Source organism: Rhinichthys klamathensis, unplaced genomic scaffold, assembly GCF_029890125.1.
Source record: "Rhinichthys klamathensis goyatoka isolate OS25496 unplaced genomic scaffold, OSU_Roscu_1.1 h1tg000114l_1, whole genome shotgun sequence".
In the NCBI taxonomy this organism is placed as follows: domain Eukaryota; kingdom Metazoa; phylum Chordata; class Actinopteri; order Cypriniformes; family Leuciscidae; genus Rhinichthys; species Rhinichthys klamathensis.
In genome coordinates, this window is record NW_026606651.1 from 3,643,260 (window position 1) to 3,655,680 (window position 12,421).

The 12,421-nt window shown below is 35.5% G+C and overlaps 1 protein-coding gene across 1 annotated transcript; it reads right to left on the reverse strand.

The window, feature by feature from the left end:
* Positions 1–272: 272 nt before the first annotated feature.
* Positions 273–3,194, reverse strand: LOC130088070 (serine protease FAM111B). Its single transcript, XM_056254670.1, has 2 exons — positions 3,138–3,194; positions 273–2,382 (listed from the first exon to the last, which is right to left on the reverse strand). Exons 1-2 carry the CDS (start codon positions 3,192–3,194, stop codon positions 562–564), a joined length of 1,878 nt encoding a protein of 625 aa, XP_056110645.1. The 3' UTR covers positions 273–561.
* Between the last annotated feature and the right edge of the window lie 9,227 nt (positions 3,195–12,421).

The following is a 12,421-nucleotide window of genomic DNA, read 5'->3' on the forward strand; positions in this document are numbered from 1 at the left end:
TATGAGCAGTTAAAAAAAATAATGGTCAGTAAAGAAAATAATGGCCTATAACTATTTTTGGCCTCAAATTAATGAATAATGTTCACTGTTCCTCTCTTGACACGTCAATCCCACAATCCCCTGCTGGTGGGTTACTGGACTTTAAAATAAAAGACACTTCTGCTGTTGAACATGCAATCATCTCAACAAATAATATGAAAAGTAAAACCCATAGTGACATTGAAAAATCTCTGATTTTAGGTCTCTCATAAATTAAAGCTTTGCAGAACTTCCTCCCCAAGAAATGTCCATGTAGACATGAGGACGGGGAACACTTTCATCATATTCAGCTCTGAAGAACCTTTCGGCTGAGGTTCTCTTGTGCTTTATTTCCAGTAAATCTTTACGCTGATCACGCAGAATTTGCAGAATCACATCAAATGACCTTATTTAAAAAGTTATTAAAAAACGAAAATCTTCAATCTTGAATACATGGAAATATGGGATTGACAAATCTCTGTCAGATATTTTTCCAGATGGATTGGTGGGTTTTCAATCAGGAGACAAGGCTCAGGTGTCCCTTTAGTTTACATCCATTTCCTCATCTTCAATCTGCTGTTCTTCCTTAATGGGCATGTTTGCTTCATATGCATCCTCAATTTTCCCAAGGTCAAAATGTTCTTGTATATGTTTAAATTTTTCATTTTGTAGTAATTTTATGATGTCACTTCTTGGCCTGACCTGTGTGATGATGCTTTCCACGATGGACTGCATGGAATATGAAAACTCTATAACACTTCTAGTTTTTTCACCTTCTTTGTAAGCAAAGCCACCAGTGTGCATGCCAATCAGATTGCAGTGTTCATCAAACACCGGAGAGCCAGATGATCCATGAAAGAAACAAGAGTCATAAGTTATCCGGTTCTTGTATAGATTTGGCCAGCATTGCCATGATACATATGGACAGGAAACATTCTCAGATATGTGTTTGTTTATACTCTGTAGTTGAATCGCTTCTCCAATGATGAAGCAGAGATCCATCTTTTTAACCTTACAATCTGGGTGTCCTACAATGTAGATCCCACCACTGTTAGGAGAGGGGCCATGCTTATAACAACTGAGCAGTTCAGTACAGTTCTCAGGTGCAGCTTCCAATTCAAGAAGAGCATAATCATGGTACCTGACAGTCTCATCTTTTTCATATCTGTAAGCAATAAGTTCACTCTTTGCTTGGAGATTCATTGTCTCAGATCCCAAAAATTCATGATTGAACACAGCTGTCAGAGTCCTTGAAAGCTTGTGTGTGTGAGGAGCCTCCAGTGGAGAATAAACAAAGTCCTTAACAACATGAGCATTAGTGAGGATGAATCTGTCAAAGAGTAAGAAGCCGGTTCCTGTAGTATTCTCAACTACTATCACACACACAGAGTCAGACAGGTCCATGATTCGCCTCACTTTGTTCACCTCAGTGAAACACTCAACACCTTTATCATATTCTTTTTGCAATAACTCTTGAACCTGGGGGTTCTTTTGCTGGTTTAGCTGATTCAATACATCTCTCAATACAGTCCGCAAAATGCTCTGAAAGTCAGTAAAGAATGAATTTCCAGAAGTATTCTGAGTTGCATTCCCTTCAGTTGAAGGACCTGCGGATCTTGCCTTTCTCTCTTGAATTGTTTTTTGTTTAGTGTTAGTGGGATGCTGGCTTAGGTCATTTTTTTCTGAATCAGCAGCTGAAGGTAAATTTGGTACACTACTGGTTTTAGTTAGTTTCATTTGGGTTTTAGGCCGTCTGTCACCAATAGCAATTATCTGAAATGTCTTCTGATTAAGATCCTCAGCAAGGTCAGACATTTCATACCTTGCTCCTTGACTCTTCTCTGCTCCACCTTTAAACTCCCAAGAGAGGACACAGAGTTTCTGGAATATTTTATCAATGAATCGTCCATCACGCTTAAGAGCAGTTTCAACTTCCTCTTCTTTGAATGCATAAACACAAACATAATCAGCTGTGTTTGCCAATTCAGAGTTCTTCATTATGTGTTTCACTGTTTTCCCTCCTGTTGTTCTGATTTTAAAGGTGATTAAGTCTGTCCTGGGGAGTGGAAAATCTTCATGTGTCTGTTGCTCTGTAGAAGCCTTTTTTTCCTTTTTGATGAAGGTTATTTTTAAGATTTCATCTTTGTCAACAAGACTGCATGGGAAATCTGTTTTCACAGCAGCGCCGTCAGATCTCTGGATGACCATTTCTTTCTCTTTGTCCCTTACACTCTCATTCATCTTGAAAGTGTCTTTTTTATTAAGAGCATCAAGAACAGTCATGGATTTATTACATGCCACAAACACTGGCTTAGGAGTAGAGTTGAAACAAAACCAGAATTTGTGTTTTTGCTCTTCTGCTCTCTGTTAAATTCAGATAAACAATCCATCATGTTCAAACAGACATTCAAGTGAATACCAATGAAAAAATGTTTGCCATGAAATGATGATTCATTATAAGCATATTATGTGATACTGAAAATTCTCTCATCATTTACTTGCCCTCAAGATGAACACAAATAATCTATCTATCTATCCCTGAGTTGACAATTGGCCAGAATTATTAAACTCTGGTCTCACTAGACTTTGAGCATGTGAAATTTCTACAGACATTGCATCGGTTATAAAATAATGGCATGCACTTCGCTGCGATCTTGCAGATTTCAAGTTTGCAGCTAGAGGTCAAACTGTGAAACGTTAATCTTCCATTGGTCACATGTCTTCAATTTTTATGAATTTGCAGGGTAGAGTTCACCATATTTAAACTTTGAATCAAAATAATTAGCATGAGCTTGCATTTCCATGTCTCCTGCATCCACATGCTTATAAATGGAAGTCAATAGAACGAAAAGTGCAGTGTGACCGTTAAAGTAGTAAAGTTTAAAATATATGAATTCTCACACACACCCCTATATTTTCTGATTCAAAAGACATTGATTCATCCACTGGGGTTGTATGGATTACTTTGGGAGTTCCGTTAACTATTATATGGTCTCACTTTTTCTAAAAATCTCAATCTTCATCTGAAGAAAGAAAGTCATGCAAATGGGACTGCATGGGGTGAGTAAATTATGAGAGAATTTTCATTTTTGGGTGGAGTATCCCTTTAAGTTATCTACCTGCTGTGGATCTTTTAAGGGTCCCTCTTCAACTTCAGTCTTAAATAAACAAGCCATCGTTTCCTGGGGGGGGGGGGGGGGAGGAACTGTGAATTTACGGGCTTACCACTCTAGAGCTTTCAATCATGATTTAAATCATGAAAAGGACAGGTAAGTGCAATGTTATGGTCCTATCACACCAAACAGTATGCAGCAAGGCAAATATGCTCTTTTATTTGATTTATTTGGTTTATTACTTGACTTGTATTTTCTTTTACTGTAAAGCAATTTGAGAAATTAATTTTTTAATTGCCAATATCACTCTCTCTCTCTCCTCTCCACCTACAGCTGGTGTGTGGTGAGCATGCTGCACATTGGTGGTGGGTGAGGAGAGAGTGAGGAGAGATCCCCTGATATGATTGTAAACCGCTTTAGATGTACAGTAGTACATAGTAAAGCACTATATAAATGCCCCATTTATTCATTCATCCCAGCTGAGCACAGAATTACTTATTTGGGTCCTGGACTGAGAAAGTGGGGTCCTTGAAATCATTTGCTATAGGCTAATGTATTTTTCAGACTATATGCACGTTATTTTAATCATCTAAAACGTGCTGCGAGCGGGGCCGGTGTGGTGAAGTGTCCCACCAAAGTGATGAGTCCCAGCTTAGGACCCAAGCAATCCGATTGGTTCAAAGCACGTTTTATGGGTAATCGCTTTAGTGCCTTGTTACAAATCAGATATCACTTTATTAAATAAGTCGTTTGAACAATGTTATAACGACCATTGATTTCTTTTAACTTATATGTTTCATATACTAGTATATAACCGAAGCCATATATTGTGAAATTAAACATTTATCGGGCTTAGTATTTTTTTAGTTAGCTTAGATAGTAAGCATAGCATACAGCTATCCGAAATGATGGGGAGATGTAAAAAAATTAAAACTTTCATCGCAATAAGTGTAGGCTATTGTGATGTCAAAACATTTAGTAGCCTAACTAAACATAATTTTATTAAGTTTAGGGACAACATGTTACCATGTTTACATGGTGCAATGACTGGTAGGCTACTGCTTTTATTATTGCTTGATACAAATTTTACTACTACAATTAAATTAAATTCTTGTGGTTTGATTTTGATTCAATATCGATTCAATTGGATAAATAGTAGGCTACAGTAGATGCATGTTAATTTTTCTCAAGAAAACAAATTCTCAAATAATGCTGAAAACAGGCTTCAGAGAGCCCTGTAAGCTGGATCTATTAAAGGTTAAAAATAACAACTCAAATTAAATATAATACAGTTTTTATTATAATAACAACTTTATAATATTTTAATGATACAAGTAAAAATATGATAAATATGTAATATAGTGCACATATTTAGCAAAATACTAATTTTATAGCCTATACTAATACTAAATATATTATAAAATAGTAATTTTTCTAGCCAACTAACGTTAATGTGCTATGGTCATTATGGCTTTCCTGAGGTAAATGTGACCTTGTTCTCCAGCTGTTTTATTGACCTCTTTCCGTGGTTGAAAAAACACTGATTGGTCGATATTATGTATGAGGCATACATTTCGGTAAGTTGTAGGCTACTGTATCTTTCAACACCTATTATTGTTTATTCGTGTTTATTTACTATTAACTAGTAATAAAGAGAAATTATCGGTTCACGTGCCGCTTGAACTGAGGCACTACAGCGATCTGTCACAAGCGCCAAAACGGTATTTATTGTTTGAATTTTGTAATAAAATTGACAGAATTTGAGAGCTGAGAATTAGTTTAATATCAAAAGGAACCTGCTCTGTCTTATCTGTCGGTGTCAGTGTCCTCTTTGCTTCACGGTTCTGCGTGAGAAAATGGATGTGTGGCGTGAGAGCGTGTGAAAAGTGTCAATTGAGCGAGTCTCACGCTGAATGCGTGAGAGTTGCTCTGTAGGCTACAACTGCAGAAAGAGGCGTGGATGAACGCAGTCAAACTAACTGAAATGAATAAAGATGTACAGGCTAATTTGATATTAGAGATTATTACATGGCTTGGTTAAATTCGAATGTAGAATGCATTCTGAATTCTTGATAACAGACCGCTGCTACGTGTAAAGGGGGTCGCACACCGAACGAGAAGCGCAGCGCCATGTCTTTAAAATTCGAACACATTATTCTCTATGAGTGTACTCACACCGGCGGCGCCATTCGGTGTCTGTCCGCGGCGCCCAGCTACGGCTCAGGACCTTGTTCAAAACTCTGCCGCGCCACAGAGCGCCATTTACATAGTTTTATATTAAATTTACATGTATTTGTCTCAAATCGTCGTTAATGTATATACTGACTTCACCCTGTGCTGTGCTGCAATAGAGGGAATGCGCATGACGTCACCGTCGGCCGGAGTGAATGCGGTCACGCCCACTAAGTGGCAAAAAGACGAGTAGCCCCAGAGTGGAGTCTGGACGATGGGGCGGGGGCGACACTTTTGGGGCGACACGACGCTGTTTGGCCATAGCCTACTACAGAAATATTAAGTTATAACCATGGCGATTTCCTATTTCAGTAACGATCAATTGGATAATGTTTTGATGAATTTACGAATCAAGTTAGATGAAGTTCCTGTCAAAATGTATTCGTATCAGGGCTCTACAGTGCGACCATTTTGCTCGCATATGCCCCTAAAAATCGATACGTGCGAAGGGAGGAAATGATTTACCAGCACAATGTGCGAGTAACTACAACCTACCATAATCGAAAACGAGATGATAACTAAATAAAAACTAGTTTTGAATGACAAAAACTATGACGAAAATCTATTGACATTTTTGTCAACGAATAAAAACTAGACAAAAATGTTATATACTGACGATTTGGGAAGCGATCCAGTCAGAACTTGTGTCTTACGTTTCTGGTAGATGCGCACATTTGTACTGTAACGTGCTGATCTACCCAGCGGCACACGGGTTGACATGCGCTGCATCTCATAAAACGTTAAAAAATGTTAACGTCTGGGAGAATTAGTAGAGCAGACATATAGATCTGAATAAGAGTGACGACGCAAAAAAAAAAGAGCTGTATTCGGTTGTCTGTGCGCACACACACTAAAATACTATTGTGTCGAAATGTCCGTTTTGGAGAGTATTCATGTAAACTCTGTCGGTTATATGGCAAGCCGTTTTAGCTTAAATTGTACCCAGCCTTACTTGTTGTAATTTCATTTTTACTAGTAAAAATTTAATTAGAGAACTTTACAATTCAATTCGTACTAGTAGCAATTACAATTAGAGAGCTCTCTAATTCAATTCTTACTAGTAACAATTGCGATTAGAGAGCTCTCTAATTCGATTCTTACTAGTAAGAATGTAATTGCAGAGCTCTTTAATTGAATTAAAGAGCTCTGCAATTGCATTCTTACTAGTAACAATTAAATTAGAGAGCTCTCTAAATCAGTTTTTACTAGTAAGAATTACATTAGGAGAGCTCTTTAATGCAATTATTACTAGTAAAAACTGATTTAGAGAGCTCTCTAATTCAGTTCTTACTAGTAAGAATGCAATTGCAGAGCTCTTTAATTCAATTAGAGAGCTCTTTAATGCAATTCTTACTAGTAGGAATTCAATTAGAGAGCTCTACAATTCAATTCTTACTAGTAGCAATTACAATTAGAGAGCTCTCTAATTCAGTTATTACTAGTAACAATTACAATTGCAGAGCTCTCTAATTCAATTCTTACTAGTAACAATTCCAATTAGAGAGCTCTACAAATGAATTCTTACTAGTCATATGTCTCCATTGACTTCCATTCATTTTTAATTACAGAGCTCTTTAATTGAATTGTTACTAGTAAGAATTACAATTAGAGAGCTCTACAATTGAATTGTTACTAGTAAGAATTACCATTAGAGAGCTCTCTAATTCAATTGTTACTAGTAACAATTACAATTAGAGAGCTCTCTAATTCAATTCTTACTAGTAACAATTTAATTGTAGAGCTCTCTAATTGAATTGTTACTAGTAACAATTACAATTGAAGAGCTCTGTAATTTAATTATAGAGCTCTCTAATTGCATTCTTACTAGTAACAATTCAATTAGAGAGCTCTCTAATGCAATTGTTACTAGTAAGAACTACAATTAGAGAGCTCTCTAATTCAATTCTTACTAGTAACAACTCAATTGCAGAGCTCTTTAATTCAATTAGAGAGCTCTCTATTTCAATTGTTACTAGTAAGAATGCAATTGTAGAGCTCTCTAATTGAATTATTACTAGTAAGAATTCCAATTAGAGAGCTCTCTAATCCAATTATTACTAGTAACAATTATAATTAGAGAGTTCTTTAATTCAGTTGTTACTAGTAAGAATGCAATTGCAGAGCTCTCTAATTCAATTACAGAGCTCTCCAATTATACATATCTTTAATTCGTTTTTTTACTAGTAAAATTTCAATTAGAGAGCTCTGTAATTGCATTCTTACTAGTAAGAATTTAATTAGAGAGCTCTCTAATTGTAATTGTTACTAGTAATAATTGGATTAGAGAGCTCTCTAATTGTAATTCTTACTAGTAATAATTGAATTAGAGAGCTCTGCAATTGCATTATTACTAGTAAGAATTGAATTAGAGAGCTCTCTAATTGTAATTGTTACTAGTAAGAATTGAATTAGAGAGCTCTCTAATTGTAATTGTTACTAGTAAGAATTGGATTAGAGAGCTCTCTAATTGTAATTCTTACTAGTAATAATTGAATTAGAGAGCTCTCTAATTGTAATTCTTACTAGTAACAATTCAATTATAGAGCTCTCTAATTAAAAATGAATGGAAGTCAATGGAGACATATGACTAGTAAAAATTCATTTGTAGAGCTCTCTAATTGCAATTGTTACTAGTAAGAATTGAATTAGAGAGCTCTGTAATTGTAATTCTTACTAGTAATAATTGAATTAGAGAGCTCTCTAATAATAATTGTTACTAGTAAGAATTGAATTAGAGAGCTCTCTAATTGTAATTCTTACTAGTAAGAATTGAATTAGAGAGCTTTCTAATTGTAATTGTTACTAGTAATAATTGAATTAGAGAGCTCTCTAATTGTAATTGTTACTAGTAATAATCGAATTAGAGAGCTCTCTAATTGTAATTGTTACTAGTAAGAATTGAATTGTAGAGCTCTCTAATTGAATTATTACTAGTAAAAATGTAATTACGACGCGTAAGGTTGGGTACAATTAAAGCTAAAACGGCTTGCCATATCGGTTATGTCTTAAACAGTTGAGAGTGTATCGGATGTGCATCAGTGCAATTGGATCCGCATGTCATTGGACATGATCCGATGTCTTAAAGTGACAGTGGGTAATAAACCTAATGCGGTCTGTGTCATCAAGCAACAAAAGAAAAAGAGAATAACATTCACTGCTCGTTAATTCTGAATTAATGCATTACAATTGAACTAAACCCATTATATTTTAGTCATCTGAATTGTTTGAGTTTTAGTCTACAAAATACAATAAGATTTTAGTCGACTAAATCTACTGTAGATACTATTACATACTAGTACCAGTAAATACTAACACTCATTTAAGCTAGTATCTCCTCCATGTTGTGTAAAGATGCAGATGTCCAGGTGTGCCAGCGTGCTCCAGCCTCCTCCTGAGAGCAACCCATTCCCCTTATTCTGTTTTATAAAGTGATTGTAAAGTGTGATTTATACTTCTGCATCAAATCGACGGTTTCACACCATAGTTGAACACAAAGAGAAGGAGCACACACGTAGTGTAGGCTACATATATAATAAATAGTTTGTTAAACAGTTGAACACAAAGAGAAGGAGCACACACGTAGTGTAGGCTACATATATAATAAATAGTTTGTTAAACTCTGTTACTTGAAAAAATTTCACTGCGCTCCAAAATTTCTTTGTGTGCTCCTACATTTTTTCATTTAGGAGCACATGTGCTCCTTGAGCCCGTTCTCATCCCAAAGCGTAATATACTGACTCTTTTGCCAAAGCGTCTATATCCAACGCATATGGCACCCTTTAGCGTCATATGAGACGCAGATATATGGCGCCTCCTAGTGGTCTAACCCTAACACTACCCCAGACCTAAACCTACCCAAAACCGAAGCGTGTTATATTGACGCTAAAGGGTGCCATATGCGCTGGATATAGACGCTTTGGCAAAAGAGTCAAAATATTACGCTTTGGGATGAGAATGCGTAGCGTAGAACCCTGCGTATAGCGCTCAATTCACATCGTTTCAAAGCAGCTTTACAAAAAGTAATATTGTAAGCTTTATAGGCTATAATATTGAGCAGTTTTAGGGCTAGGCGATATCACGAAATAGCCTATGTTGCTGATGATACACTGTTTGAGATTTAGCCTAGATACTATTGTATTTATTAATTTACCCTGGAGATAAAGTCAGTGCCACTTTTAGTGAGCAATGATCATGACGGCATGAAATTACTGGCATAGAAGGAGAGATAATTTCTATAGGCTGATTTAGGCTAGACAATATTTTTCCGCATTTCATGCAGGGCTCCGGAATTTTACATCATTCGTAAATGCTTCTTCGTTTTTCCATTAGGATCAGTGAATAAACACAAACTCAGGATTTTACACAAATGATGATAACTGTATTTCAGTAAAACATTGTATAAATACAAAAGTGTGTTTTATTTTATTTTAAAGCAAAACCACGGTAACAAATAAGACAATGATAGGCTACCAAATAGCATACAAGCCCTGGCCATTGGGTTTTGTGCGTAGGCTAAAGGAATAAAAACCGTGCACTGCTGAAATGTGAAAAAATATATATATATTTATTTACTAAAACAGATTTATTATGTCGATCTATAGCAAATATTATTATTTATGTGCTCAAGAGCGTATTTAAGCAATATGCCTACATGTTCATATCACTTCTCTGCTGGGTATTTTATTTATTTTATTATAGGCCTTATAATTGCACAGATTTACAGCAGTGTTTCTTTTATGGTTACCGGTAAGCAGCTAGCCTATATGTGAGTGTTAATATTTAAAACCATTTTTATCCCGTAGCCTATACTACGCAGATTAAAACATGGACACGTAATGCGGGGGTGGATAAATAAATTATAGGATTTTTATAATGTCGCAGTCACAGATAGTTGTAGCTAGCCTACATGTTAACCAGTTGACACTTATTAGAAAACATGAATCTTTTAAAACTATAACACAGGGCTTTACAGAACCATATATAGGCCCTCATTTTATTAACAGGTAAACAACAATGAAACATAAGTTTGCCATTAAACATTTTATTTTGCACTTTGTAGCCTACCAAATAATGCACGCATTGGACAACATCTCGTTAAAAAATGAAACAAAAACGGTCGTGCTTTAAAAATTAAAATCAGCTGCTATTAGGCTACATTCTTACAGTGAATTATCATCCTTTGCGTAAAATCCCGAGTTTGTGCTGATCCACCGATCCTGATAGAAGTATAAAGAAGCCAAGTGAATGACGCGCTATGTAAAACATCTCACTGAAGTAGGCCTACAGGTGCTGCACTCTGGGGTACTACAAAAAGACTGAGGCAGCATTTGTTTTCAGCGTGAATGCCGTGAAAAACACACAAAACACATCTAAAACGGGAAAGAGCTTTGAATAATTTGAATAATTATATTTCCGTGTGAATTGTATGCTACTAAATCCATGTAAAGTCTAATGGAAATCAGTTTGATACTGTTCAGTTGTTTATGTTCTGCAGTATAATTCAGATATGTAAGCTAAATAATTTGTGCTACCTGTATTCTGTTTATACTAGTCAATTTATATTGTATTCTGTTTTCTCTGTTCATTGTAGATCACACATACCTATGGGTTAATGCCTGTAATACTTCATACATGCAGAAATAATCCGAATAAAAGCCTTCTACTGGGACACTCTCTCTCTTGCTCCAGTTTCTCTAACCGGAAACTCCCATCACTATTTCTACTAGTGCTTAACCGAATCCTCTGAGCGTTCCATACGCTCGTACAACCAACATTCTTCAAAATATCTTCTTTTGTGTCACAACGGAGTCGATCATGACAGTGATTCGACACTATTCGTTCACGAACGAAACAACACTAACGTTAAATTAACCCAAACACCTTCGATAGCATTGCGTTTTAGAGCCTTTGATGTTCTTAAATAACGTTACAAGCATTTTGAATTGTACATTCTTTCACAAATAAGTCACAAGCGCATCCTTTACAGCATTTGTTTGTAACCAGTGAAAATATACAATTATAGTTATTTGTAATGATTTCGTTATTGATGTAACGAAAATCATTCGATAAAATATTCATGCTAGAAATATATTAATTAAAAGTTGTTGTAAATATCTAGGGTAGCCTAATATTTTATTTTGTTGAATATGATATTTTGTTTTAAAAAGTTACCTTGAGTTAACAGTTCAAATAAAGCAGGAGAAAGAAGTGCGTGTCCTCGTCTGGTTTCCTTCGTGTGTGTGAACAGCTGAACTCATGCAGCGCGTAAAAGATCTCAAATTCTTCTTCTAGTGTTTTGGCGACCATTGTAAAAGCTGCATACCGCCACCTACTGTATTGGAGTGAGTGATCAAATCAAAGTACAGTTTTTGGTAAAATCATGGCTTCATTGATCTCTAGACCAGATTCACGTAGAAATAATCTTCTGTTTCTACTTATAAAGGTTTTAGTTTGAATAGATTTTTTAAATATAGGCTGTTGTTTATTCTATATGCCCCGACTATTTTTGCCAGTGTTTGTGGAAGTTGCTTTTAATTAGTGATTTACCTTCATTTTTCCAAAAGGAATCTCTATTTTATAATTATTTCCCAATGCTATATTTTGCTAATTTGTCAAATTCTATATATCTGGTATCCAGCAGAATTAGAGCGATTTTATTTGTATTTAACTCAAAATGCTTCACATATCCTACGCTCATTATGCTGTGATTTACAAAGAAACCACTGGCATCATGGCAAAAACAAATACAGCCCACTGTAATTTTATGAATTGTTATGTTTTGTTCTGCTCATAATAGAACATCATGTAGAAACTCATCCAGTTGACTAAAAAATAAATTAGATAAATACCATTGCTTCATATCTTATTTTAGAGTCATGTGGTGGTAAAGGGACTTTGTTACAGTGTTGTATTGAAATTTCTTTGAATCTCAGAGACGGCACAAAAACAAAAATGGCATTAAAAAACTCTATGCTTTTTAGCTCAAACTCAAAATCATGGTGGAGCTGCATGATGAAACCATAGATTGCCATTTTAAATGTTCTTTAAAAAATAATGAA